The 24,237-nt window shown below is 48.7% G+C and overlaps 2 protein-coding genes and 1 pseudogene across 4 annotated transcripts; 2 read left to right on the top strand and 1 right to left on the bottom strand.

Annotated features, from left to right (window-relative positions):
- The first annotated feature begins 2,897 nt into the window (after nucleotides 1-2,897).
- On the top strand, nucleotides 2,898-3,737 carry LOC137608719 (L-rhamnose-binding lectin CSL3-like). Its single transcript, XM_068335265.1, has 5 exons — nucleotides 2,898-2,960; nucleotides 3,076-3,179; nucleotides 3,258-3,302; nucleotides 3,391-3,541; nucleotides 3,626-3,737. Exons 1-5 carry the CDS (start codon nucleotides 2,911-2,913, stop codon nucleotides 3,735-3,737), a joined length of 462 nt encoding a protein of 153 aa, XP_068191366.1. The 5' UTR covers nucleotides 2,898-2,910.
- A 422-nt stretch (nucleotides 3,738-4,159) lies between these two features.
- On the bottom strand, nucleotides 4,160-9,088 carry LOC137608798 (cyclin-dependent kinase 20-like; annotated as a pseudogene).
- A 765-nt stretch (nucleotides 9,089-9,853) lies between these two features.
- On the top strand, nucleotides 9,854-22,290 carry odf2a (outer dense fiber of sperm tails 2a). Of its 3 annotated transcripts, XM_068334663.1 has the most exons (19): nucleotides 9,854-9,983; nucleotides 10,230-10,306; nucleotides 11,408-11,521; nucleotides 11,634-11,816; nucleotides 13,568-13,776; nucleotides 15,266-15,407; nucleotides 15,524-15,637; nucleotides 16,418-16,492; nucleotides 16,809-16,880; nucleotides 16,992-17,108; nucleotides 17,184-17,369; nucleotides 17,814-17,923; nucleotides 19,379-19,514; nucleotides 19,644-19,754; nucleotides 19,847-20,110; nucleotides 20,709-20,809; nucleotides 21,162-21,324; nucleotides 21,521-21,646; nucleotides 21,736-22,290. In XM_068334663.1, exons 2-19 carry the CDS (start codon nucleotides 10,283-10,285, stop codon nucleotides 21,904-21,906), a joined length of 2,418 nt encoding a protein of 805 aa, XP_068190764.1. In that variant the 5' UTR covers nucleotides 9,854-9,983; nucleotides 10,230-10,282; the 3' UTR covers nucleotides 21,907-22,290. The 3 variants fall into 3 exon arrangements, 1 of the variants encoding a protein (XP_068190764.1); XR_011038178.1 differs by lacking the exons at nucleotides 20,709-20,809; nucleotides 21,736-22,290; XR_011038177.1 differs by lacking the exons at nucleotides 21,521-21,646; nucleotides 21,736-22,290 and having other exon boundaries at nucleotides 20,709-20,930; nucleotides 21,162-21,297.
- Nucleotides 22,291-24,237: the final 1,947 nt, after the last annotated feature.

Genomic DNA, 24,237 nt, shown 5'->3' with positions numbered 1-24,237 from the left:
TCTCAGCATCAACCAACACAAATGTCTCACCTGTAATGAGAGGTCCATTGGTGATACAGTCCAAGGTTTGACAGTGGAGAGGTTTGACCTGATGCTATCAGTTTTAGTTTTAAAATGAGCTGCAAATTCCTCACTTTGAGTAGGATGACATAGCATTTGTGTTATTAAAAACAGGATTGGTTAAACGATCAATTGAAAAAATCATTTTTGGATTGTCACGGTTGTCACTGATGAGTTTTGAGAAATGTGCTTGTCTTGATCGCTTTATTGCCTTATTATAGATAATCAGCTGTTCACGGTAAATTTGGTAGCGGATGGTTAATTTGTTTTTCCTCCATCGCCTCTCAGCTATCCTACAGTTTCTCTTTAATTTTTTGATTTCTCCATTTACCCAGGGGGGTGTTGGATTAGAAACTATTTTTTTCAATTTTAAAGGGGAAACTGAATCAAGAACGGACTTGAGTTTACTGTTGAAACTATCAACCATAAAATCACAAGAGGAGGTAAAATATCTGCCGGAATGTCTTGTAAAAGGTGAATAAAATTTTCAGCTACTTCCGAGGTGATATAGCGCTTCCTCACAGTTTGTTGTGGAATATCTTGTTTTATAAGACAATTTATCACAAAATATACCCAGTAATGATCAGATATGCCAACGTCCACAACAGAGGAGACACTGATAGATAGGCCATTGGTTATTATAAGGTCTAATGTATGGCCTCTGTTGTGGGTTGGCAGGATTATGTGTTGGTTAAAATCCATACAGTTCAACATGTTTACTAAATCTAAGGTAAAAGAGTCTGATTGATTGTCTGGTGAATGTTAAAATCGCCCGTGATAAGACTCTTACTGTAGTTGGTGTGGATGATTGAGAGGACTTCAGAAAAATCAGAGCTAAAAGAAGAACCTCGTTCAGGAGGCCTGTAGACAGTCATACATGAAATGGGAGGGCTGTTCAAAACAAATGCATGATATTCAAAAGATGGATATTTATTAAATGTACAATCTTTAAAAATCTATTGCTGTGGGGAGGATGGTTGCTGTTCCCCCACCTTTTCTATCAGTCCTGGATGAGTATAAGAATTTATCGTTGGGTGGAGATGCTCCCGCGAGTGTTGCTGGACCATCATCATGGACCGAGCCATGTCTCAGTTAAAACATGTATTGGAGGTTGTTATTTATAATCAGGTCATTAATAAGAAACGATTTGTTTAAGAGAGAACGGACAGAAGTGCCATGTGGGTGGTGTTGAGGGGAGGAGTCCTTGTTGGTGGTCTATGTCTGTGTACAGTCTTGATATTGTTACGATGTATTCTAGAGGTCCGTTTGACGGTGTGTCCAGCGGTGATTAAAACAGGGATGGATGAGCTGGAGGTGTCGTGTACTTACAGTAAGGGATGCTGGTCAGCAGGGGGGTGCATGATGGGGGCAGGGTGGAAGAGCAGTGTCCCGTTTCTGTTGTGGTGTCCAGGTGCACCTCTGGAATGATTTGTCCTGTGCTGCTGTTGTGACAGTTAATGGTCACAGCATGGAAGAGATTTGCTGCCATGGCACAGGAACCACGTGGACTGGGGTGGATTCCATCTCTGCTAAACCATGACCTGCTGTTCTTCTGGAACCGCAGGTCATTGAACATTTAATTGACAGCCCACAGACTGAGTGTTCACCAGGAAGTGTGGGGCAACACATCTCAAACACAGTGTAGTTTCACCTCTGACATCCTGCTTCTGATGGCAAGAGTGAGAAATTAATTTAAAAGGTTATAATGTGGGACATTTAATGTCAAAGTAGAAGTCCTGGTTTAACCAAGTTGTGGCATTAACACTATTTGTGATTGTGTTAATGATGGTGCTAGATTTGTCATTTCTTGGTGGTCAACAGACTCCGGGTTCATCGTCGTGGAAGATGCTTTTTATGGACGCAACGACTTTTTCACCTGCGTGAAGGGAAAACCTGAGGAGGGCAGCAGCGTTTCATGCAGTCAGCAGGGCGCTCTGGAATCCATGAAGAAGAGGTAACCCTCTTAATAGATGGGGGGGGTTAAGTTCAAGCAGAACCTGAAACCGACTATGTTACTAAACATCCTCTCTGTGCAGCTGCGATGGAAAAAAGGTCTGTGAAGTCAACTTGAAATCCCTCCAGAATCCTGATCCCTGCCCAAAAATTGAGAAATACCTGAAGACCGTCCACAAATGCTTCCCAGGATGTGGGTAACATTTCTGTAGAAAGTTAAGTGAAAATTAAAGATAAGATTCTCTGACAGTCGTTTCTCTCTAACAGTTCAGAGTATCACCTGTGCCGGTGGTATTGCATCCCTTAAATGTGGTAAGATCACATTTACATCATTTATTTAGTCGTAAGGAACACAAGGATATGTTTGAAGGCAGATTTGGATAGCAGTTATTAATTAATATTCAGCAAGATAAGATAAGATAAGATAATATAAGATAGGATAAGATAAGATAAGATAATATAAGATAAGATAAGATAAGATAAGATAAGATAAGATAAGATAAGATAAGATAAGATAAGATAAGATAAGATAGGATAAGAGAGCTCCTGGTCAGATTGTGAGCGTAGCTGATTGAATAGCATTTTAGCGTTCTTTCAAGCACTTTGGTTGAATCAGCCAATCACTGAAGGAGCTCTCCAATGCTGTTAACAATAAACTTGATTGCATTCTTACTTTTTAAAGATAAATAACATATAGGATATTAAATCCACAGCCAATTATTTTATCATATTGAATTTAATAGTTGGCTGAATTTAGTCTTTTTATTGGCTGCTTCTTCTTGACGTTGGAGCTTGTTCTGTTTTTCAGAGGGGATGCAATCTGTTTCTATTCTCGGCGCTTATTTTGGCCGCAGTGACACAACCACATGCTCCAGGAATATGGAGTCTCATCGGGTGATGAATGACGCTTGTGTGCTGCCTGAGAGCACCGACATTGTGGCTAAAAAGTATGTACTGCCCCCTCTCTTTGGGAGGAAAACCCGCCAGCCTTGAAAACACAGGTTATTGTGTTTAATCCCGTCGTCTGTTCTCACCTCGACCGCCGTCGCTCTGCTCCCACAGGTGCAACTTCGAACTGGACTGTAAGATCCCTGTGAACACAGACACGTTTGGAGACCCCTGTCCCTGTACTTACAAGTACCTGGAGACATCTTACCTGTGTCAGAGTGAGTGTCTCAGAGGACCTGGTGCAGGTCTGTAGGTGTCCGGTCTACCTGACTGTTGTGTTCATGTTCTTTTGACAGACAACATCATCGTCTGTGAAGGAAAACCCCTCAGCTGGTCGTGTGGTGAGAACAGTCTTAGCTATCATCACATCTCTGCTGTCGGATGTCAATGAGCTGCTTTTCATTTCTCTGTGCTTCATGTGTTTCTCAGAAGAGGGGAAGGTCATTTCTGTCTTTGATGCCTTTTATGGACGCAGAGATAAGGTCGTGTGCTCTTACAGAGTGATCGAGGCTCAAGTCAGCAACACAAACTGCATCCCGCCACCAGGCCCCTCAAAGGCCTACAAGATCGTCTCTAAGATGTACATTTTCTTCTTCTTCTTTCTTTAAAAGAGACGCTCAGCGTTAACGTCCTCGGTTCGCTCACACCCCTCCTGTGTCCACAGGTGTGACGGGAAGCAGAAGTGCTCCGTCGATGCCAAGAACTCTGTTTTTGGAGATCCCTGTAATGGAACTTACAAGTACCTGCAAGTGAGTTACACCTGCATCAGTGGCTAGCTGTGGCCAGGTATGCTCCCAGAGGCTGAGCTAATCCTCACAGCCTGACAGAGTGACTACACAGAGATACTTTCATTTCATTATTGTCCATTTATTTTCAGTGAGTTTTTACTCCTGAACAAAAATTTGTTCTGCATTTGAAATTAAAAATAAAAACGTGTCACTTGCAAACATAAGAGCCTGGTGTCGGTTTATGTTAGCATTTCTTCATGTTATGATGTCCTAAGTCAAGCAATAACAGATGCAATAAGTATGGAAGCCTGGAGGGAAGAAAAGCAAAGATATAACTAAAACTAACTACAACTATACTAATCTATAACAAAACAACTGTTCTTCCTCTGTCTTTGCGAGAATTGTGCTAATCTTCTGAAGCAAATCTTAGCATCTTAATTTGATAAACTCATATAAATGTTGCTCATCCATCATCCTTACATCCATACTCGTCTAATCTTCAGCCGCTTTCGTGCCGTACCAGTAGCAGGTCTGTCGGAGCCTATCCCAGCTGGCTTTGGGCGAAAGGCCATCGCAGGGCTACACAACATACACACAACCACTCCACACACACTTTTGGAGTGATCAGTTCACCTAAATTGCATGCTTTTGGAGGTGGGAGGAAGCCAGAGAACCAGGAGAGAACCCACGCAGACACGGGGAGAACATACATTTCACCGAGAGGACTCGAACCCGGAACCTTCTTATTGTGAGGTAAGCCAGAATTTCAGGCTCCTGGATGGGAAGCTCAGCTGCTGGGACGCCAGATCAGATGGTTTGGTCTTCATCAGGAGCAACGGGTTCATCTGTGTTGAGCTAAACAGATCTGAGCGTGTCGATGTCATCGGCAAGATCACTGAAGATGATTGGTTCAGCGGTCAGAGGCAGGAAGTGTGTCCCTGCAGCAGCAGGGGGTCTAACACACTTTTCTGCAGAGGCAGATCCAATGAGAAGTCGGTGGGTGGAGCCTGCAGGCGCTGGCGAGGTAGTCGCCCCCCCTTCTTAGGGATGGACAGCTCTGAATGGTGAGCAGGAAGAGGACAGAAGAAATACGGATGGAGCAGAAGTAAACTAATCAATCAATCAATGATTAGGGTGTATGAATGTGTCTCTTCCACGTTTCCACACATCTGATTACCTGTGAAGCATTTCCACCTGTGACATCAGGAGTGTTCATGACAGTCCACACTAAAACAACTTCTGCACTGCTAGAAGCTCCTTGTTGGGCCCAGAGGAACTCCACCGAGCTCACTTCCTGTTTCCTACCTGCTGGGCGGAGCAGCGCTGCTTAGACGGATAAACCAGGGACTTGTAGAGCAGATTGATGGCTCGAGGGGATATCAGGAACGATCTCCTCCAATGGGATCGCTGGATTCTCCTTGAAGGTGATTTTATTGTAACCAGGCAGCTCCACAATCTCCTGAAACAACAGACAACACAAGACAAACGTCTACGACCACAAAGAGGAAGACTTTGTTTCCTTCATCGTACACTCAATGACCACCAGCTCTACTTTCATGACGGACACACGACACGTCAGCATGTAAGGATTCAAAAAGCTGAAGATGAACGTTGATGACTAAAAAACACGAACATCTTTAAAGTTATGGTTGTTCTTTTGAAACTTGTGCGATAAAAACTAGATGTTCAGAGGTTTTACATCAATCAATCAATCAAGTTTTATTTATGTAGCGCTTAATCATGACAGCAGACATTTCAAAGCGCTTTAACAGACAGAGAAACCCAACTGAACCCTCCAGAGCATCAGAGACAGTGGTGGGGAAAAACTCCCTCGATGAGGAAGAAACTCCGGGCAGGACCCAGACTGTTTTGGGCGGCCATCCGCCTCGACCGGTTGGGTGGAAAAGAAATCAAAGGAAGATAAGAACAGGGACAGAGAGAGAAAGTGGTCGTCGAATTCTCACACCGGTCGACGCCTTCGTCGTACTTCCTGGCTCCGTACAGCTGCTCAGGTGTTCTGTACCACCTGAACACAAGCATATAGCGCTCTGCACAACAAGATCATCGGCTAAATAAACTGTGTACGTGCTGCATGTAGATTGTACATGTATGTTCTTGATGATGAAAGAAGTCTCACCTGGTGGCTGGAGAGTCTCTCCATCCTCACTGAATAATCTGGCCAAACCAAAATCTTCGATCTTCAGAAGACCCAGGAGCTGATGAGGAGGTTTGCTGGTTTCAGGTCTTACAGAAACATGTCAGCGCTTTTATTGTGAAGGGCAAACGGGACAGAGCTCATTCTCTTTTTCCTGAATGTGTGTAATGTGGAACTAAAAGGGTACATGAATAATCCAAAAGACAAGAATCTCTGAACGTTCGAACAGACACAACTTGATGAAAATGAAATAAGGAGCAGGACTCACCCGGTGCATGATGTTGTTGTGATGTAGGAAGGCCACACCCTTCAGCAGCATCATCATGTACCCTTTGACTTGAGCCGGGGTCAGAGGTCGCTCCGAATTCCTGATCACTTCAGAAAGGTAAGACAACATGAAGTCAAACACCAGAACGAAGCCCGTTCCGTGGGGAAAGACATCCGTCAGCTTCACCACCTGAAGAAGAAGAGGAGTGTGAGGTAGACATACGACCTCTGACCTTGACGCAATTTATGGACACCGGCAACAGAATGAAGATCGCTCACTCCCACGAAGTTAAAGTAAAGCAATAATCAACTAACATAACCCAACATATTTAAAATAAATGGGTAGGCATTGGACTTTTCATTACATTTTTCCATCTTTTAATTTCAGGGTTTGAAATAAAACATTTCTTTATAGATCTAATAAGTCACTCTAGAAAAACATATTAACAGATCCTCATAACTTATTATCCAAATCAGCCAATTTTGCCCTGGTGATTTGGCTGATCTCTTGTGTAGCTATTCTACTGTGTGCTTCACCAGAGCTGACAGGGTTGACTTTTGGACGATGGCAGCAGGAGAACCTGGGTGAGCCTCCTCACCCTGCCTTACAGGCAGCTTATAGGTTGAACTCATGGGCGTTAAAGATCGACCCCTTGGAGGAGAGCTGGTCCCACATCCCTCACTGACACAACACTCACATATTGGTTGTCTTCAATCTCCTGCAGGGCATTGAGCTCCCTCAGAGCCTGGTTGGGGGTACTGTCCTCTCAGAGCCACCTTCTTCAGGGCCACCGACCTGTCTGACAGTCATCAATACCTAATCAATGCTTTATTACATCTTTTTTTAAACCAAAACAGTTGGTTTTACACAATTTTAGACGAAATGATAAACTTTAATTTCAAACCAGTTACCCATTTTAATTTTGTCTTTGATATGCTGAACATCTCTAGTTTAGTGTGGATACTATGGAATGTTGTTTATCTGTAGTTAAATACAAGTAAACTTCTAAAACGCTGGGTTTGATTAATTGATCTGATGATGGGTTCTCTTCTATATCATGTGCTATTTTCTCCAAGATCTTAGATAAGAATGGGAGATTTGATATGGGTCGATAATTATTTAGAACAGTAGCGTCCACGTTAGACTTTTTGAGAATCGGCTTGATTACAGCTCCTTTAAATGCAGTTTTTAATTCAGTGAAGTCACTACGTAATCTTGTCTGTTTTCAATACAGTGATGTCACTCCAGAATACTTTCTTCAATGCGGTGATGTCAGTGCAGAAGGCTCTACACCTTCTGTTTTTGATTATTTAATTCTGAAGGTTATTTCTGTTCTGCGTCATTCTTGACTGGAACGTGACTGGTATAAAATTGTCAGCACCGTCCTCTTTTTCTCCTTCCTTTCCTTTGGGTGTGTCCCGTTAGGGGTCTCCACAGCGTGTCATCCTTTTCCTTTACAGCATAAGTTCTGCATCCTCTAACACTAACTGTCCTCATGTCACCACATCCATTCATCATCTCTTTGGTCTTCCTTTAGCCTGGTGGCTCCAGGCGGCCTCATCCTCAATACCATCATAGCAATATAAAGAGTCAGCACTGTGCTGGGTCGAGCACAGGGGACATGCTGGGTCCTTTCCAAACCATAGGTGCAGATTTATGGGTGATGGCAGTACATCATATGTTGCTCGAACGATGAAACTCAACCTGTTGGATTCCATTCCCCAGAGTTCGCTCCACAGTTCAGCCTGCAGCACTTCAAACCCTTCTCTTTCAAACTCTGTAGCCTTCCTCCACATTTTTCTCAGTTGTCTTCTTTCCTTCACCAACCCTGCAATCTCCCGCTGCCTCCTGGACTTTGGCTAGTTTGGAGGGCATTTCTGCTGCCTCTGTGTCTTGTGCTTTACCCCAAATCTTTCAGTGCCATAGCTGTAAATGATGGCTCCCATGTTGTCCAGTTTCTTTCAACAGGACCCTTCTGCTGTTCAAGAAGGAGGACCAGGTCTGAGTCAATGGTCTCCCACTCTCTCCTCTGGTTGGATTTGGGCCACAGGATCAGAGCTTTCTGTCCTTCCAACTTTCTCTCCGTTGCTGGCAGTGGTTGGCTGGGCTAAGTGATGGAGACTGCTGCTGGATGGGTGGACTCCAGGCGGGAGACTGCTGCTGGCTGGCTTGGCTCCGGAATGGAGACTTCTTCTGGCCAGATGGGCTCTGGGCTGCAGACTGCTGCTGGCTGGCTAGGCTCCGGAATGGAGACCACTGGTGGCTGGCTAGGCTCCGGAATGGAGACCACTGGTGGCTGGCTAGGCTCCAGGCTGGAGACTGTTGGAGGGTCTGTGCTACTCTGAGCTTCTTTTGAGGTGCTGATACCCTGAGGACTGTGAGGAATATGCTGCGTCTGGGCTTCACTCAACTGATTTGACGTACTTCTTAGAAAGTACTGATCAATGCAAGACCCCTTTCTGAGCTCTCTGAGGCATTTTTTTTAATGCCTTGGTGAATTTTAAGACCCCTCGCTAAGGTTAATTGCTCAGACAGAATGATGTGATTATTACCTCTGACCGGGGTTCATTCAGGTGACTCGGTCCTTACATAACCCTAACCCTAACCCTAACACTTGTTTACATGCACTCAGCACTTGTACATTGTGTGTGTCCCCCCCTGCACGTACTGCGTTCTGCATCTTGCGTTTTGTATTTAGTATAGTTATTTATAGTATTTAAAGTATTTAGAATAGTTAAATCAAGGTATGAATGTACAGTTTGAGACACCACCTGTCGGAAACAAATTCCTTGTCTGTTTTTCAACAAACGATGGCAAATAAAACTGATTGTGATTCTGGTAAAGGCTGTCCTGACAGTGAAGAGAAGAGTCTGATCTTGTCACGGTTTGGCGTGGCAGTTCTGGTGTGTGGCAGGGAGAGGCCAGGCTGGTGGGTGGAGCCACGGCTCCACACCTGAGACTCATCCACAGCCCCATTCTGATCGTTCACACCTGAACTTCATTGGGGTAATCATGGTGAGGCTTTTTAAGCCTAGCTCAATGAGCGCTAGGTGCTGGTTCGTTTCTCTTGTTTAGTTCCTGGAAGTCTGTTACGTTTCTTGCCTGTCTGGAGAATTCTTTGAGTCTCGAATAAATCATGGAGGAAAGATTTGCCTTTGGTGTCCTGCCTTTGGGTCCATATCCCGCCATACGTGACAGATCTACCAGCAGAGCAGAATGGTCCTGACATGTTGGACCACCTGTTGGATGGGTTCTACTGTTGTCTGAACACTCTGACATTCAACACTTACATTTAATCAAAAAGACCTTGAAGAACTGGACATGAGTTCAACACATGCAGAACCATAAGTTCTACACACATCTATGTTTTAAAGGGAATGGACCTTTAAAACATAGATGTGTGTAGAAAATGATGATTGAGTGAATATCTTAACACGTGTACATTTTAATACTTTTCTAATTCTTTTGTGGAGTGTTGCTACAATGACCCGTCAATAAGGCTAATCAAACAAATTCAGACTTATCTAATACCGATTACAAAAACCTTTACACAAACCGTTTTATTTTATTTCGTTTATTTTATTATTTATCACATGCCGTTCATTACAGACGAGCATCGAACGGAAAGAAAAACACGAGTGTTCGAGTCTCTGGTTGCTAAGGAACGTTAGAATATTGAGCCTGGTCCAATCAGTTTTAGAAGAAAGCATCACGTGCTTTGAACGGACCAACCAGAAACCACTTCCTGTTAAACTTTGCTTAGCTTCCGGCGTTAGTCAGTTTACGTGTTACCTGCTTGTTTTTCGTGCTAATCGGGGAATGGTGTTGTTCTTGTTACACGTGTGGAGTGTGATCCTCTGGTGATCCTCTGGTGAGTTGTTGTTGTTGTTGTTGTTGTTGTTGTTGTAGTACAGCCGGCGTTAGCCTAGCGGCTAAGGCCGTGTTCCTGTGTTGTTGTTTCCTGTTGGTTCCGTTTCAGGGTCGGTTCGTGTCGGACAGGAACGAGTTAACGGGTTACCCTCATGAGTCCTCCTGAAGTCTGTCTGCCCCGGTTTTCACCCTGAACTCTACCCTGTGGGGCAGAATGCAGCTGTTTGACGATCTCTTCCTGTTTCAGAGGAGACTGATCCGGAGTCAGTCCGGTTCCGTGTGAACGGGACGAGCCAGAGGATGGATCCTGTCCGGACCCCCCAGGTTACCGCTGTCTTTACTCGTAATGGACCTAACCCCTGGTTGTTCCTGGAGCCCTGTGCATTACACTGTAATAACAGGTGGACCCCCCAGGTTACACTGTCTTTACTCGTAATGGACCTAACCCCTGGTTGTTCCTGGAGCCCTGTGCATTACACTGTAATAACAGGTGGACCCCCCAGGTTACACACTGTCTTAACTCGTAATGGACCTAACCCCTGGTTGTTCCTGAGGGAGGAGCCCTGTGCATTACACTGTAATAACAGGTGGACCCCCCAGGTTACCGCTGTCTTAACTCGTAATGGACCTAACCCCTGGTTGTTCCTGGAGCCCTGTGCATTACACTGTAATAACAGGTGGACCCCCCAGGTTACACTGTCTTTACTCGTAATGGACCTAACCCCTGGTTGTTCCTGGAGCCCTGTGCATTACACTGTAATAACAGGTGGACCCCCCAGGTTACACACTGTCTTAACTCGTAATGGACCTAACCCCTGGTTGTTCCTGAGGGAGGAGCCCTGTGCATTACACTGTAATAACAGGTGGACCCCCCAGGTTACCGCTGTCTTTACTCGTAATGGACCTAACCCCTGGTTGTTCCTGGAGCCCTGTGCATTACACTGTAATAACAGGTGGACCCCCCAGGTTACACTGTCTTTACTCGTAATGGACCTAACCCCTGGTTGTTCCTGGAGCCCTGTGCATTACACTGTAATAACAGGTGGACCCCCCAGGTTACACACTGTCTTAACTCGTAATGGACCTAACCCCTGGTTGTTCCTGAGGGAGGAGCCCTGTGCATTACACTGTAATAACAGGTGGACCCCCCAGGTTACACACTGTCTTTACTCGTAATGGACCTAACCCCTGGTTGTTCCTGGAGCCCTGTGCATTACACTGTAATAACAGGTGGACCCCCCAGGTTACACACTGTCTTAACTCGTAATGGACCTAACCCCTGGTTGTTCCTGAGGGTGGAGCCCTGTGCATTACACTGTAATAACAGGTGTTCACTCATCCTTACCTGTAGTACCAACGCATTCTGAATGTCGGTACTGTGGAACAGACACAGGTCATGCGGGTGTTAACAGTCTGTATCTAAAGGGGAAAGCCAAGGAAGACCGGGGAACCCTTCGTCCTACAGTGGAGGTCAAAACCAGATCACCATGGATACCGCCAGGAAAGACCTCCCTGCTTGATTCTTCATACAAGTGGGAGGTAAGGTCTTGAAGAACTTCACACCTGAGTAACGGATGGTTGTGGGTTCAGTGCTTTTCAGGGTTTGACAGACCAGCCCAGGTTTGTGGTTTTACAGTCTGTTGTATTAAAGGGGCCGACCCACAACCTGGAGATCTCGCCGTCATTCGCTGAACCAATCACGCCTCATTCCAAGTCTGCGCTGCGATTGGCTGACATCACATCAGAGGATGAGGAAGGTCTGCAGAGACGATTGAGCCAGTATGAGAGGAAGATCGACAGCCTGACGGCCGAGGTCAGAGCTCTGAAGAACGAGGTGAGTGAACGGGGGGGTGAACGGGGGGGTGAACGGGTGAGTGAACGAGGTGAGTGAACGGGGGGGTGAACGGGGGAGTGAACGGGGGGGTGAACGGGGGGGTGAACGGGGGAGTGAACGGGGGGGTGAACGGGGGGGTGAACGGGTGAGTGAACGGGGGGGTGAACGGGTGAGTGAACGGGGGGGTGAACGGGGGAGTGAACGGGGGGGTGAACGGGGGAGTGAACGGGGGGGTGAACAGGGGGGTGAACGGAGGGGTGAACAGGGGGGTGAACGGGGGGGTGAACGGGTGAGTGAACGGGGGGGGTGAACGGGGGGGTGAACGGGGGGTGAACGGGTGAGTGAACGGGGGGTGAACGGGCGAGTGAACGGGGGAGTGAACGGGTGAGTGAACAGGTGTGCACTGCTCCAGCCGTTACCCAGAGTCCCTCTGGTCTGTTTCCCCCAGCAGGGGGTTTCAGGTCCTGATTTTAATGTGATCTGCGTTCAGACCGGCAGCAGGAATCTGATTCCGAGCTGATCCAGATTGGTGCGGAGCTGATCCAGATTGGTGCTGAGCTGATCCAGATTGGTGCGGAGCTGATCCAGATTAGTGCGGAGCTGATCCAGATTGGTGCTGAGCTGATCCAGATTGGTGCGGAGCTGATCCAGATTGGTGCGGAGCTGTTCGGTAGTCTGAACAGAAACTGAGAGTTTTGCCAGACGGACTGAATCCAGTTCTGGGATGTAGTTTCTAATCTCGGTGTGAACGGCTCCAGACACTCCGATGAGTTCTGGCTGTCAGTGACATCACCCTACACAACGCCAGAAGCAACGCAGCCCGACGTCGTTGCTACGGCGACCTGTCAGCTGTGCTGATGATGTGGCCCAGGCTGAACAGACCAACCTCCCCTCTGGGGGGCCCAGTGCTGTAGAGACTGTTAGGGGTTCAGCACTGGACGTAACTGTATGAACAAACTGAACGCTCTGAGAGCCTGGTGCACAGACTAGGACTAGGACTAGGATTAGGTTAGAACTAGGACTAGGACTAGGATTAGAACTAGGACTAGGACTAGGACTAGTGAGGCTGTCCACTGACACAAACAGAACTGGATCAATGTGTTCCTGTCACTCAAGGCAAGTTCAGTAAATACTGAGCAGACTGTAAAACAGAGTCATGTGATTCCGTACTCGCATGCTATTGGCTGACAGCATCTGTGTGTCAGACTGACGCTTCCTTTAACACTACAGCCTATCAGAGTGTTCTAGAGGTAGTAGTGTGGGGGGGTCACATACAGACAGGTGTTTAATATCAGTGTGGGGGGGTCACATACAGACAGGTGTTTAATATCCGTGTGGGGGGGTCACATACAGATAGGTGTTTAATATCAGTGTGGGGGGGTCACATACAGACAGGTGTTTAATATCAGTGTGGGGGGGTCACATACAGATAGATGTTTAATATCAGTGTGGGGGGGTCACATACAGACAGGTGTTTAATATCAGTGTGGGGGGGTCACATACAGACAGGTGTTTAATATCAGTGTGGGGGGGTCACATACAGATAGATGTTTAATATCAGTGTGGGGGGGTCACATACAGATGGGTGTTTAGTATCCGTGTGGGGGGGTCACATACAGATAGGTGTTTAGAATCCGTGTGGGGGGGTCACAAACGGTCAGATGACCGTAGTAGACGTGTCCCTGGTGAACCTGAAGGTGACCTTACAGCGGACGTGTTCCTCAGAAACACCTCCCTGTGACCTCCTGCAGGTGGAGCAGCAGAGGGCGGAGCAGCCAGCAGAGCCGCTGGGCGTGTCCCAGGGCGGGGTCGCCCCCCAGGAGGAGGAGCTGCTGGAGCAGCTGGGCGTGTCCCAGCACGGGGTCGCCCCCCAGGAGGAGGAGCTGCTGGAGAACGTGCTGGAGAACACACACCTACAGAAATCAATGGAGAAGATGCTGGAGGAGTCTGAGTCCAACAGGTGAAGAGAACCACTGCTGGGGGGTTCTTCTGTCTGGTGGGGTTCTTCTTCTCTCTGGTGGGGTTCTTCTTCTGTCTGGTGGGGTTCTTCTTCTCTCTGGTGGGGTTCTTCTGTCTGGTGGGGTTCTCCTCTCTGGTGGGGTTCTCCTCTCTGGTGGGGTTCTTCTTCTCTCTGGTGGGGTTCTTCTCTCTGGTGGGGTTCTTCTTCTCTCTGGTGGGGTTCTTCTTCTCTCTGGTGGGGTTCTTCTCTCTGGTGGGGTTCTTCTTCTCTCTGGTGGGGTTCTTCTTCTCTCTGGTGGGGTTCTTCTCTCTCGTGGGGTTCTACTCTCTTGTGGGGTTCTTCTTCTCTCTGGTGGGGTTCTTCTCTCTGGTGGGGTTCTTCTTCTCTCTGGTGGGGTTCTTCTTCTCTCTGGTGGGGTTCTTCTCTCTGGTGGGGTTCTTCTCTCTGGTGGGGTTCTCCTCTCTGGTGGGGTTCTTCTCTCTGGTGGGGTTCTTCTCTCTGGTGGGGTTCTTCTTCTCTCTGGTGGGGTTCTTCTTCTCTCTGGTGGGGTTCTTCTCTCTGGTGGGGTTCTTCTTCTCTCTGGTGGGGTTCTTCTTCTCTCTCGCGGGGTTCTTCTCTCTCGTGGGGTTCTTCTCTCTGGTGGGGTTCTTCTTCTCTCTGGTGGGGTTCTTCTTCTCTCTGGTGGGGTTCTTCTTCTCTCTGGTGGGGTTCTTCTTCTCTCTGGTGGGGTTCTTCTTCTCTCTGGTGGGGTTCGTCTTCTCTCTGGTGGGGTTCTTCTTCTCTCTGGTGGGGTTCTTCTTCTCTCTGGTGGGGTTCTTCTCTCTGGTGGGGTTCTTCTTCTCTCTGGTGGGGTTCTTCTCTCTGGTGGGGTTCTTCTTCTCTCTGGTGGGGTTCTTCTTCTCTCTGGTGGGGTTCTTCTCTCTGGTGGGGTTCTTCTCTCTCGTGGGGTTCTTCTCTCTGGTGGGGTTCTTCTTCTCACTGGTGGGGTTCTTCTTCTCTCTTGTGGGGTTCTTCTTCTCACTGGTGGCGTTCTTCTTCTCTCTGGTGGGGTTCTTCTCTCTGGTGGGGTTCTTCTTCTCTCTTGTGGGGTTCTTCTTCTCTCTGGTGGGGTTCTTCTTCTCTCTGGTGGGGTTCTTCTTCTCTCTGGTGGGGTTCTTCTTCTCTCTGGTTGGGTTCTTCTTCTCTCTGGTGGGGTTCTTCTTCTCTCTGGTGGGGTTCTTCTTCTCTCTGGTGGGGTTCTTCTCTCTTGTGGGGTTCTTCTTCTCTCTGGTGGGGTTCTTCTCTCTGGTGGGGTTCTTCTCTCTGGTGGGGTTCTTCTTCTCACTGGTGGGGTTCTTCTTCTCTCTGGTGGGGTTCTTCTTCTCTCTGGTGGGGTTCTTCTTCTCTCTGGTGGGGTTCTTCTTCTCTCTGGTGGGGTTCTTCTTCTCTCTGGTGGGGTTCTTCTTCTCTCTGGTGGGGTTCTTCTCACATCTGCTCCTGTTCTGTGCAGGTCAGACCAGGACCTGGTCCACCCAGACAGAGATGCTCTCCTCCAGAAGCTGCTGGAGGCGGAGGACGATGGGAGGGCAGCTGCTCTCGGGGTGTCGTCCCTCAGAGACTCTGTGTCCAAACTGTGTGGAGTGGGGGGGCGCGTGAGTGTCAGCGCAGTGTGTGTCGTCAGCTCCAGCCTGCTCCAGGAAGCCTGATGTGTGTGTGTGTGTGTGTGTGTGTGTGTGTGTGTGTGTGTGTGTGTGTGTGTCTGCTGCAGCGGCTGTCTGGCTCCGCCTCTTCAGTCTGGGCCAATCAGGAGGAGCTGCTGCACAAACTGGAGACGTTTGAGAACACAAACCGAAGCCTGAGACACCTCCTGAGAGTGCAGCAGGTAGTGTGTGTGTGTGTGTGTGTGTGTGTGTGTGTGTGTGTGTGTGTGTGTGTGTGTGTGTGTGTGTGTCCTGTGTGTGTGTGTGTGTGTGTGTGTGTGTGTGTGTGTGTGTGTGTGTCCTGTGTGTGTGTGTGTGTGTGTGTGTGTGTGTGTCCTGTGTGTGTGTGTGTGTGTGTGTGTGTCCTGTGTGTGTGTGTGTGTGTGTGTGTGTCTGTGTGTCTGTGTGTCTGTGTGTGTGTGTCTTTGTGTGTGTGTCTTTGTGTGTGTGTGTCTTTGTGTGTGTGTGTCTTTGTGTGTGTGTGTGTGTCTGTGTGTGTGTGTGTGTGTGTGTGTGTGTCCTGTGTGTGTGTGTGTGTGTGTGTGTGTGTGTGTCCTGTGTGTGTGTGTGTGTGTGTGTGTGTGTGTGTGTGTGTGTGTGTGTGTGTGTCCTGTGTGTGTGTGTGTGTGTGTGTGTGTGTGTGTGTGTGTGTCCTGTGTGTGTGTGTGTGTGTGTGTGTCCTGTGTGTGTGTGTGTGTGTGTGTCTGTGTGTCTGTGTGTGTGTGTCTTTGTGTGTGTGTCTTTGTGTGTGTGTGTGTGTCTTTGTGTGTGTGTGTCTTTGTGTGTGTGTGTGTGTCTGTGTGTGTGTGTGTGTGTGTGTGTCTTTGTGTGTGTGTGTCTTTGTGTGTGTCTGTGTGTCTGTGTGTGTGTGTCTTTGTGTGTGTGTGTGTGTGTGTGTGTGTGTGTGTGTGTGTGTGTGTGTGTGTGTGTGTGTGTGTGTGTGTACTGACGGTGTCTGACAGGTGGACCCCGGGGGGCCGTCGGAGCAGAAACAGGTGTTCCTCAGCAGACTGTCAGACACAGAAGCAGAAAATGCTGTGAGTTCATTCAAAGCCTCTCAGATCAGCTTCATGTTAATGAAATCATTCATTCATTCATCAGGCTGACGTTCAGACGTTCACCTGGCATGTATTCCAGCTGTCGCGTCAGAGTGGAGACTCACACACACTCACACACACTGAGTCATTAACTTGGCAAACAATCATGACATCCACTGACTGAACCCGAGTCAAATGTTTTCTCCTGAAGTACACGGAGGTGAATGTCTGCTCTAACCGTGTAAATACTCCTCATGAATGGTTTGAAGTCACGGGATGAAACGTGTTGTGTGTTCTTTCAATCTTTTCTTTGCAGCATCTTGTGGTGAAACTTCAAGAGAAAGAGAAAGAGATGGTGCAGCTGTCCAAGCTTCTAGATGCTGAGAAGGTACCGAGCTCCTCTGTCCTGATGCTTCTACACGTTACTGAGGCCTTTAACCCTTTATATCTGACAGTCACAGCAGAATCAATGGCCCATCTGTGTTGCTCTGGCATGCAGGATAACTCCAGAAGCACAGCCGGTTTGTCCAAAAGCCTGACGTCCACCAGAGCTCGCCTACAAGGACAGCTCCGCTGCAGAGAGGCAGAGAACAACCGTCTCACCGTGCAGATCAAGGTCTGTCTACCGCAACCTGTGTGTCTGGTCACCAACAGGGAAACATCTGCAGTCTTTGGTTTCCCATTGGCCCAGAACCTGGAGCGGGCTGCCAGTCAGCAGAAGGTGGAGATGGAGCACCTGACGGAGCAACTGGGGCGGCTGAAGGGGCAGATCGGCGTCGATCGAGAGGCTCTGAAGCGAGCCACTCGAGCCCAGAAACGTCGAGCCGAGCTCAGTGAAGGCACCGCAGGCCAGCTGAGGGCACAGCTGCTGGACATGGTGGGCCTACACACACACACACACACACACACACACACACACACACACACACACACACACACACACACACACACACCTCATTGGGTACTGTCACTACTCTGAATCACCGTGGCCATATGAACACTCGTTCAGTTCTTTTTGCCTTCAGTTCACCTTCAGAGGCTTTGTGTCCTTCATCACACTGGAGCTGTTTCTGGACCAGCCTCTGTTTCTGGACCAGCCTCTGTTTCTGGATCAGACTGTTTCTGGATCAGACTCTGTTTCTGGATCAGACTCTGTTTCTGGATCAGACTCTGTTTCTGGATCAGACTCTGTTTCTGGATCAGACTCTGTTTCTGGATCAGCCTCTGTTTCTGGACCAGCCTCTGTTTCTGGACCAGCGTCTGTTTCTGGACCAGGGTCTAGAACAGACTCCAAACACGCCTCTGTGCTTGTCCTCCCCAGGAGAGGCAGGTGGCCGACGCTTTGTCAGCGTCTGACAGCTGGCAGAGTCGACATCTTCAGGAAGTGAAAGACAAGAATACGCTGGCAGCTGAAGTGTCTGTGCTGAACAGGTAGGTGGAGCACTGGAGGGCTTCTGAGGGCCCCTGGGGGCTCCTGAGAGCTGGATGTCACAGGGGGGAAATCTGCTGGCCCTTTTCCAGTCCAGGGAGGGTCTAGTTGTGTGTGAGGAGGACAGACTGCCCCCAACCGTCACACAGTCAGGTTGTACGGGTGACAACAGCAGGAACAGCCCCGATCAACACCAGATAGGATGAGCTGTTAGCTGGGTTGATGGTCCAGACTCAGATTCTGGAGTAACAGTTGAACAGTGTGTGTTGAGAGGGGGGGGGCACTGACACCACCACACAGACATCAGTGTTTCTAACTGCTATAATGACAACACTGGTCATAATAATGATATTTGATCAGTAATCAGCAGCACTGGGCAGCAGCCAGGTTCTCAGCAGTAGATCTGCCCCCTGTCACCCTGATGCCCCACCAGTAGATCTGCTCCCTGTCACCCCGATGCCCCACCAGTAGATCTGCTCCCTGTCACCCCGATGCCCCACCAGTAGGTCTGCTCCCTGTCACCCCGATGCCCCACCAGTAGGTCTGCTCCCTGTCACCCCGATGCCCCACCAGTAGGTCTGCTCCCTGTCACCCCGATGCCCCACCAGTAGCATGACTTAGCAGGAACCAAGGCAGTCAGAGACTGGAACATTTGACAGTAGTACCTGACAGTACTACTGTCAGGTACTACTGTCAGGGTACCTGACAGTAGTACCTGACAGGGTACCTGACAGTACTATCACTAATCAGGTACTGCTGTCAGGGTACCTGACAGCAGTACCTGATTAGTGATAGCTTTGCCCTTTCAGGGTAGGTCATAGCTATGTACTCTGACCATAGATTAAAACTAGTGCGTATGCAGATCAAAGCACTTGCTTTGATCTATGGTCTTACTCACACTGGCCTTCTCCCTCATCTTTCTATCTTATCCGGTTCCTGAGTGTACAGAAGTTTAAATTTGACCTTGACCTAGTTTTCTCAAGGTCACGGTCATCATCTCATCTTCATCCCTCTCCTGCCTGAGTCGTGTGCTTTTCGTTTCATCGTTCTACCTGAACGGTTGTGGAGACGTTTGGTGGACCAATGGACGGACACACCAACACTGACGTTACAATCCATCACCACGTTGAAGCAGGATGTAATGAGGCAGGAATATGTAGAGGAGGAGCCAAGAGCCTGGTGCATCATGGGAAGTCACCCAGCAGTCTGAGCTTTTATCATAGTTTGGCAGCATCACAACCTTCATTCCAAGCCTCCATATCAGCTTTGAGAGACTCTTAACCTTCTGCAGACATGCCTGGCAGCTGTCTTATCCACTGAGCAATCTGATTGGTGCAGAGTTTGTAATGATGCCAAATGAAACCAAACAGTTCATCAGCCGGTGAGAAGTCAGTGTTGGTTTTGTTTGAGCGGATGAGTGACCCCTGACCTGCTGCGTGTTGCGTGATGTGATGCAGCAGCGTTGCAGAGCTGACAGAGCAGCTGCAGAGTTCAGAGGAGAAGAGCCGCGTGGAGAGGGAAGACCTGCTGGCCCGTCTGCAAGGACTGACCACCGAGAGCACCGCCGCCAAACTGGAGAACCAGTCTGTCAAGGTGGGCCATCAGTCTGCGAAGGGTTAACCAGAAGGACCCTCCTCCCCAGCTTTCACTCCACTAGACTTGGCCTATCTGACATGAGAAGGACCAACTGTCTGAGGATTTAATCACATGGTCTTCTGTCAGGCTGCAGCGTCCACGCTGGAGGAGAAGCTGGCCTCGTCTCGGTCTGAGCTCCAGCAGGTCCGAGCCTCCATCCAGCAGTATGAGAGCCTGGTGAGCAGCTACAAGACCCAGGTGTGTGAGCTAGAGGCAGACCTGAGCCAGTGTAGGGTCGTGTTCACAGGGACTGACGCCACTTCTTCTCTCTGTTAACCAACGCTGCACAGGTAGAGAACACCCGGGCCGAGGCGGACGAGTACTGCTCTCAGCTGGCTGAGGCGCAGCGGGAGGCCCAGGCCGCCCGGGGGGGGCTGGAGCGTGAGGTGGAGGAGGTACGCAGAGAGCTGCTCACCCAGCTGGCAGAGCTGGAGCCTCTGCCTGAAGCCTTACGCCGCTCTGAGCTCCAGCTGCAGGACCTTCAGCACAGGGAGCGCCGCCAGGAGAGACGCAGCGCTGAGCTGAGCACCACCCTGAATGACCTTCAGATGAAGGTCACACACTGGTCACACACCAGTTTGACATTGATAGCCATACAATGAAGTTATGGGAGAGAGTAGTGGAAGCTAGCCTAAGGGCAGAAGTGAACATTTGTGAGCAGCAGTATGGTTTCATGCCAAAACAGAGTACTACAGATGCAGTATTTGCTTTGAGGATGTTGATAGAGAAGTACAGAGAAGGCCAGAGGGAGCTGCATTGTGTTTTTGTAGATCTGGAGAAAGCTGATGACAGGGTGTCCAGAGAGGAACTGTGGTATTGTATGAGGAAGTCTGGAGTGGCAGAGAAGTATGTTAGAGCGGTGCAGGACATGTATGAGGACTGTAAGACAGTGGTGAGGTGTGTGTAGGTGTGACAGAGGAGGTCAAGGTGGAGGTGGGACTGCATCAGGGATCAGCTCTGAGCCCCTTCTTGTTGCTATGGTGATGGACAGGCTGACAGACGAGGTCAGACAGGAATCAACAGGGACTATGATGTTTGCAGATGACATTGTGATCTGTAGTGAGAGCAGGGAACAGATCATGATTAGTTTCAATAATTAAACATCTGCTTGTGAACATGTCCAGGTTGCCTCATGAGAAACTTGTCTTGTAGATGGAGACCCAGGGCTTTCAGATGGATCTCCTGAGGCAGAAGAACAATGTGCTGCTATCAGAGAACCGACAGCTCCAGCAGCGAGTGGACAGTTTGGAAAGGTTGCTGTTTCCTTGACTATCATTGATGCTTCCACACGTCATCCCTTCCCCCAGTGTTCCCTTCCCCGTTCCAGACGCTGTAGTTACTGTTCAGAGGACCATCACAAGTGTGTTCACCCTGGTACGCCTGGTAGACACGTGTACAGTCTATAGTAGATGTCTCCAGTGTATTCAGGGCATGTTTGGCTCCTTGTTGCTCATTACAAACAACATGATGTCCTTAGCAAGGTGATCATTGCCTGCAGATTGGGCATTTCAGGTCATAGGCGTCATTAATTTACTAGTCCTGATGTAAATATGTGTGTGCCCATCATGTATTTGACTTCAGACTTGTCGTGTTGTGGTGTTGCAGAAAGCTGGAGGAGACGGGCAGTCAGAACAGCGATCTGCTGACAGTTATTTCCAAACGGGAAGAAACCATCCACAGCAATCAGCTGTGCCTTGAGGAGAAGACGAGGGAGTGTTCCCTGCTGAGCAGGAAGCTGGAGGAGGCTCTGGATGATGCTCGCCAGAAGGTCTGCCTTCACTTCAATCGCCCCTTGGGGACAAATAAAGTTTATTGAATTGAATTGAACTGACAGCTGCTGGGAGATGCTGGTCACACGGAGGAAACGTCTCAAATGTTTGAGTTTTGCAGTCAGGCTGACTTCAGAGCGACTGAGGGTGGATCACCAGCATGCACCAGTGCTGACGTGTCACGTGTTTGTCTAGATATCAGAGACCAGGGAACGTGCTGCTTCCAAAGAACGCTCCACCCAGTCCAGAATCCTAGAGCTGGAGAACCAGCTCAGCAGGACCATCTCAGAGATCCACCAGCTGCAGCGCAGCAGTGAGGAGGTAAGAGTCTCCACCTGAGTCCACCTGAGTCCCTGAGGTCCACAGGTAGCAGCTGTCATTAAGTCCAGGTTGGATTTCTTGCTGGTCAGGTGGAGCGCCGGTTCCATGGCCGCTTGCAGGACATGAAGGATCGTCTGGAGCAGTCGGACAGCACCAACCGGAGCCTCCAGAACTACGTCCAGTTCCTCAAGGCCTCCTATAGCAACGTGTTTGGGGAGGCGGCCCTCAGCAGCTCGCTGCGTGTCCCCTCACCAGTCTGATGGAGGCGTCCAGCAGCTTCCAGGACGGCGCTGTGGGTTCAGACTGTTACTGTTTCATGTGGTGAGGAACTGGAAGCCAACAAGAAGATCATGTGGTCAGTTATCCAGCTGTTCGTTTTAAAACACTGTTTTGGTTGTTATCTTGTTATCCTGTCAGACCTGTTCATGTGTTTAGAACTGAATTTTTACGTAATAAAAAGTGTCACTGAATATTTGAGAAGCTAATATTATATTAAGTTATTCGTGGTGTTAAAGGTCTTTACGAGCAGTTCCACCACCAAGGATTTGACAACTCAGAGTCACTTTAAACAAACTCACTGATTCATGATTTCACCAACATCTTATTTTCCACCATAATTTGCAAATAAATTCTTTAAAAATCAATGTGATTTTCTGGGTTTTTTTTCTCATTCTGTCTCTCATACTTCAGGTGCACCTATGATGACAATTACAGGTCTGTCTAATCTTCTTAAGGAGGAGAACTTACACAATTGGTGACTGACTAGATACTTTTTTCCCCACTGTACATCCCGCTTCAAAGAGGTGATGTTTTTCAATTGTCAGCGTTCGTCCGTTTGTCCACCAAATATCTGCACCACCGTTGCAGAAAGAAGGATGAAACTAAAGCACATGACTCAGGCAGCACAGGGGATGAAGATGAGATGATGACCTTGACCTTGAGAAAACTAGGTCAAAGTCAAATTTCAACTTTTGTACACTCAGGAACCAGATAAGATAGAAAGACAAGGCCAGTGTAAGACCATAGGTCAAAGATAATGCTTTTATCTACCTTTGCTTTGATTTACCCTGATCTATGGATGTAGGTCAGGGTAAAATTTTGAATTAAGGGGTGTCACGGGATGTTGCAGTCTCTGACTGCATTGGTTCTAGTTATTTTATGAAACCCTTCATGCCACAAACGGCATGTCACACATCTGGACAGTTTTTAAGTGATTAAGGTTGTCTGAAAAACAGAAAAAAAATAGCAGCATAAATGACAGGATCTCACTGAATTTTAAAAGTAAATACAAATAAACCAAAAGGAGGCTAAAAGTTAACAGGAAGTTGGCACATACATCATCATCATCAAGCACGTCACCATTCCTACTCCACCGGTTTGATTTTCATGCACTAGTGCCAACCTGCCCCCCCCTCCACTGTCCTTGATGACCACCGGCTGTAGAGGGGGGGTGTCTGCTGGACGTCCAGCACCATCTCCGTTGTCTCAGACGTTCAGCTGGAGCTCCTCCATCAGCATCACTCCACCAACCCATCACCTCTCCTGTCTCACCCCCCACCACCATCACGTGTCTGCGTGTGGCGTGTCTGAGTTATACCGGAAGTCCTTGTGTAGGGTTAAGAGAAGGGGGGTCTTCTGTGGCGCCCCCTGCTGCTGGTTGCCACAGATGACAAGCAGTCCCTCATACAACACACTGGGGTCTGTCTGTCAGGTAGTTGGTGATCCAGCTCACTATTTTCTGTCTGTCTGTCTGCCTGTCTGCCTGTATCTGTCTCACTCTTTGACTGTCTGCCTGTCTCTCGCTCTGTCTGTCTATCAAATCATTTAAGGCTGGGGACATTGAGTCAGAGTGGACCGTGTTCTCCACCTCCATTGTGGAAGCGGCTGCTCAGAGCTGTGGTTGCGAGGTCTCTGGTGCCTGTCATGGCAGTAACCCCCGGACCCGGTGGTGGACACAGGAAGTAAGGGATGCTGTCAAGCTGAAGGAGTCCTATCAAGTCTTGTTGAGTTGTGGGACTCTGGAGGCAGCTGACAGGTACAGGCAGGCCAGGTGTACTGCAGTTTGAGTTCATGGAGGCCATGGAGGAGGAATATCGCTCAGCCTCAAAGAAATTCTGGCAAACCATTCAGCGCCTCAGGAGGGGGAAGCGGTGCAGCCAACACTGTTAACAGTAGAGGAGGAGAGCTGCTGACCTCGACTGGGGATGTTGTCGGGAGGTGGAAAGAACACTTTGAAGATCTCCCCAATCCCACTGCCATGTCTGACACAGAGGAAGCAGAGGCTGAGGTCTCAGAGGTGGACTCGTCCATCACCAGAGCTGAAGTCACCGAGGTGGTCACCAAACTCCTGGGATGCAAAGCACCGGGGGTGGATGGGATTCACCCTGAGTACCTCAAGTCTCTGGATGTGCAGGGACTGTCATGGTTGACACGTCTCTAACATCACATGGCAGTCAGGGACAGTACCTCTGGATTGGCAGACCGGGGCAGTGGTCCCTCTTTTCAAAAAGGGGGACCAGAGGGTGTGTTCCAACTATAGGGGGGTCACACTCCTCAGCCTCCCGGGGAAAGTCTATCCCAGGGTACTGGAG

Source organism: Antennarius striatus, chromosome 15, assembly GCF_040054535.1.
Source record: "Antennarius striatus isolate MH-2024 chromosome 15, ASM4005453v1, whole genome shotgun sequence".
Classification (NCBI taxonomy): Eukaryota; Metazoa; Chordata; class Actinopteri; order Lophiiformes; family Antennariidae; genus Antennarius; species Antennarius striatus.
This window is presented reverse-complemented; position numbering and strand designations above follow the sequence as displayed.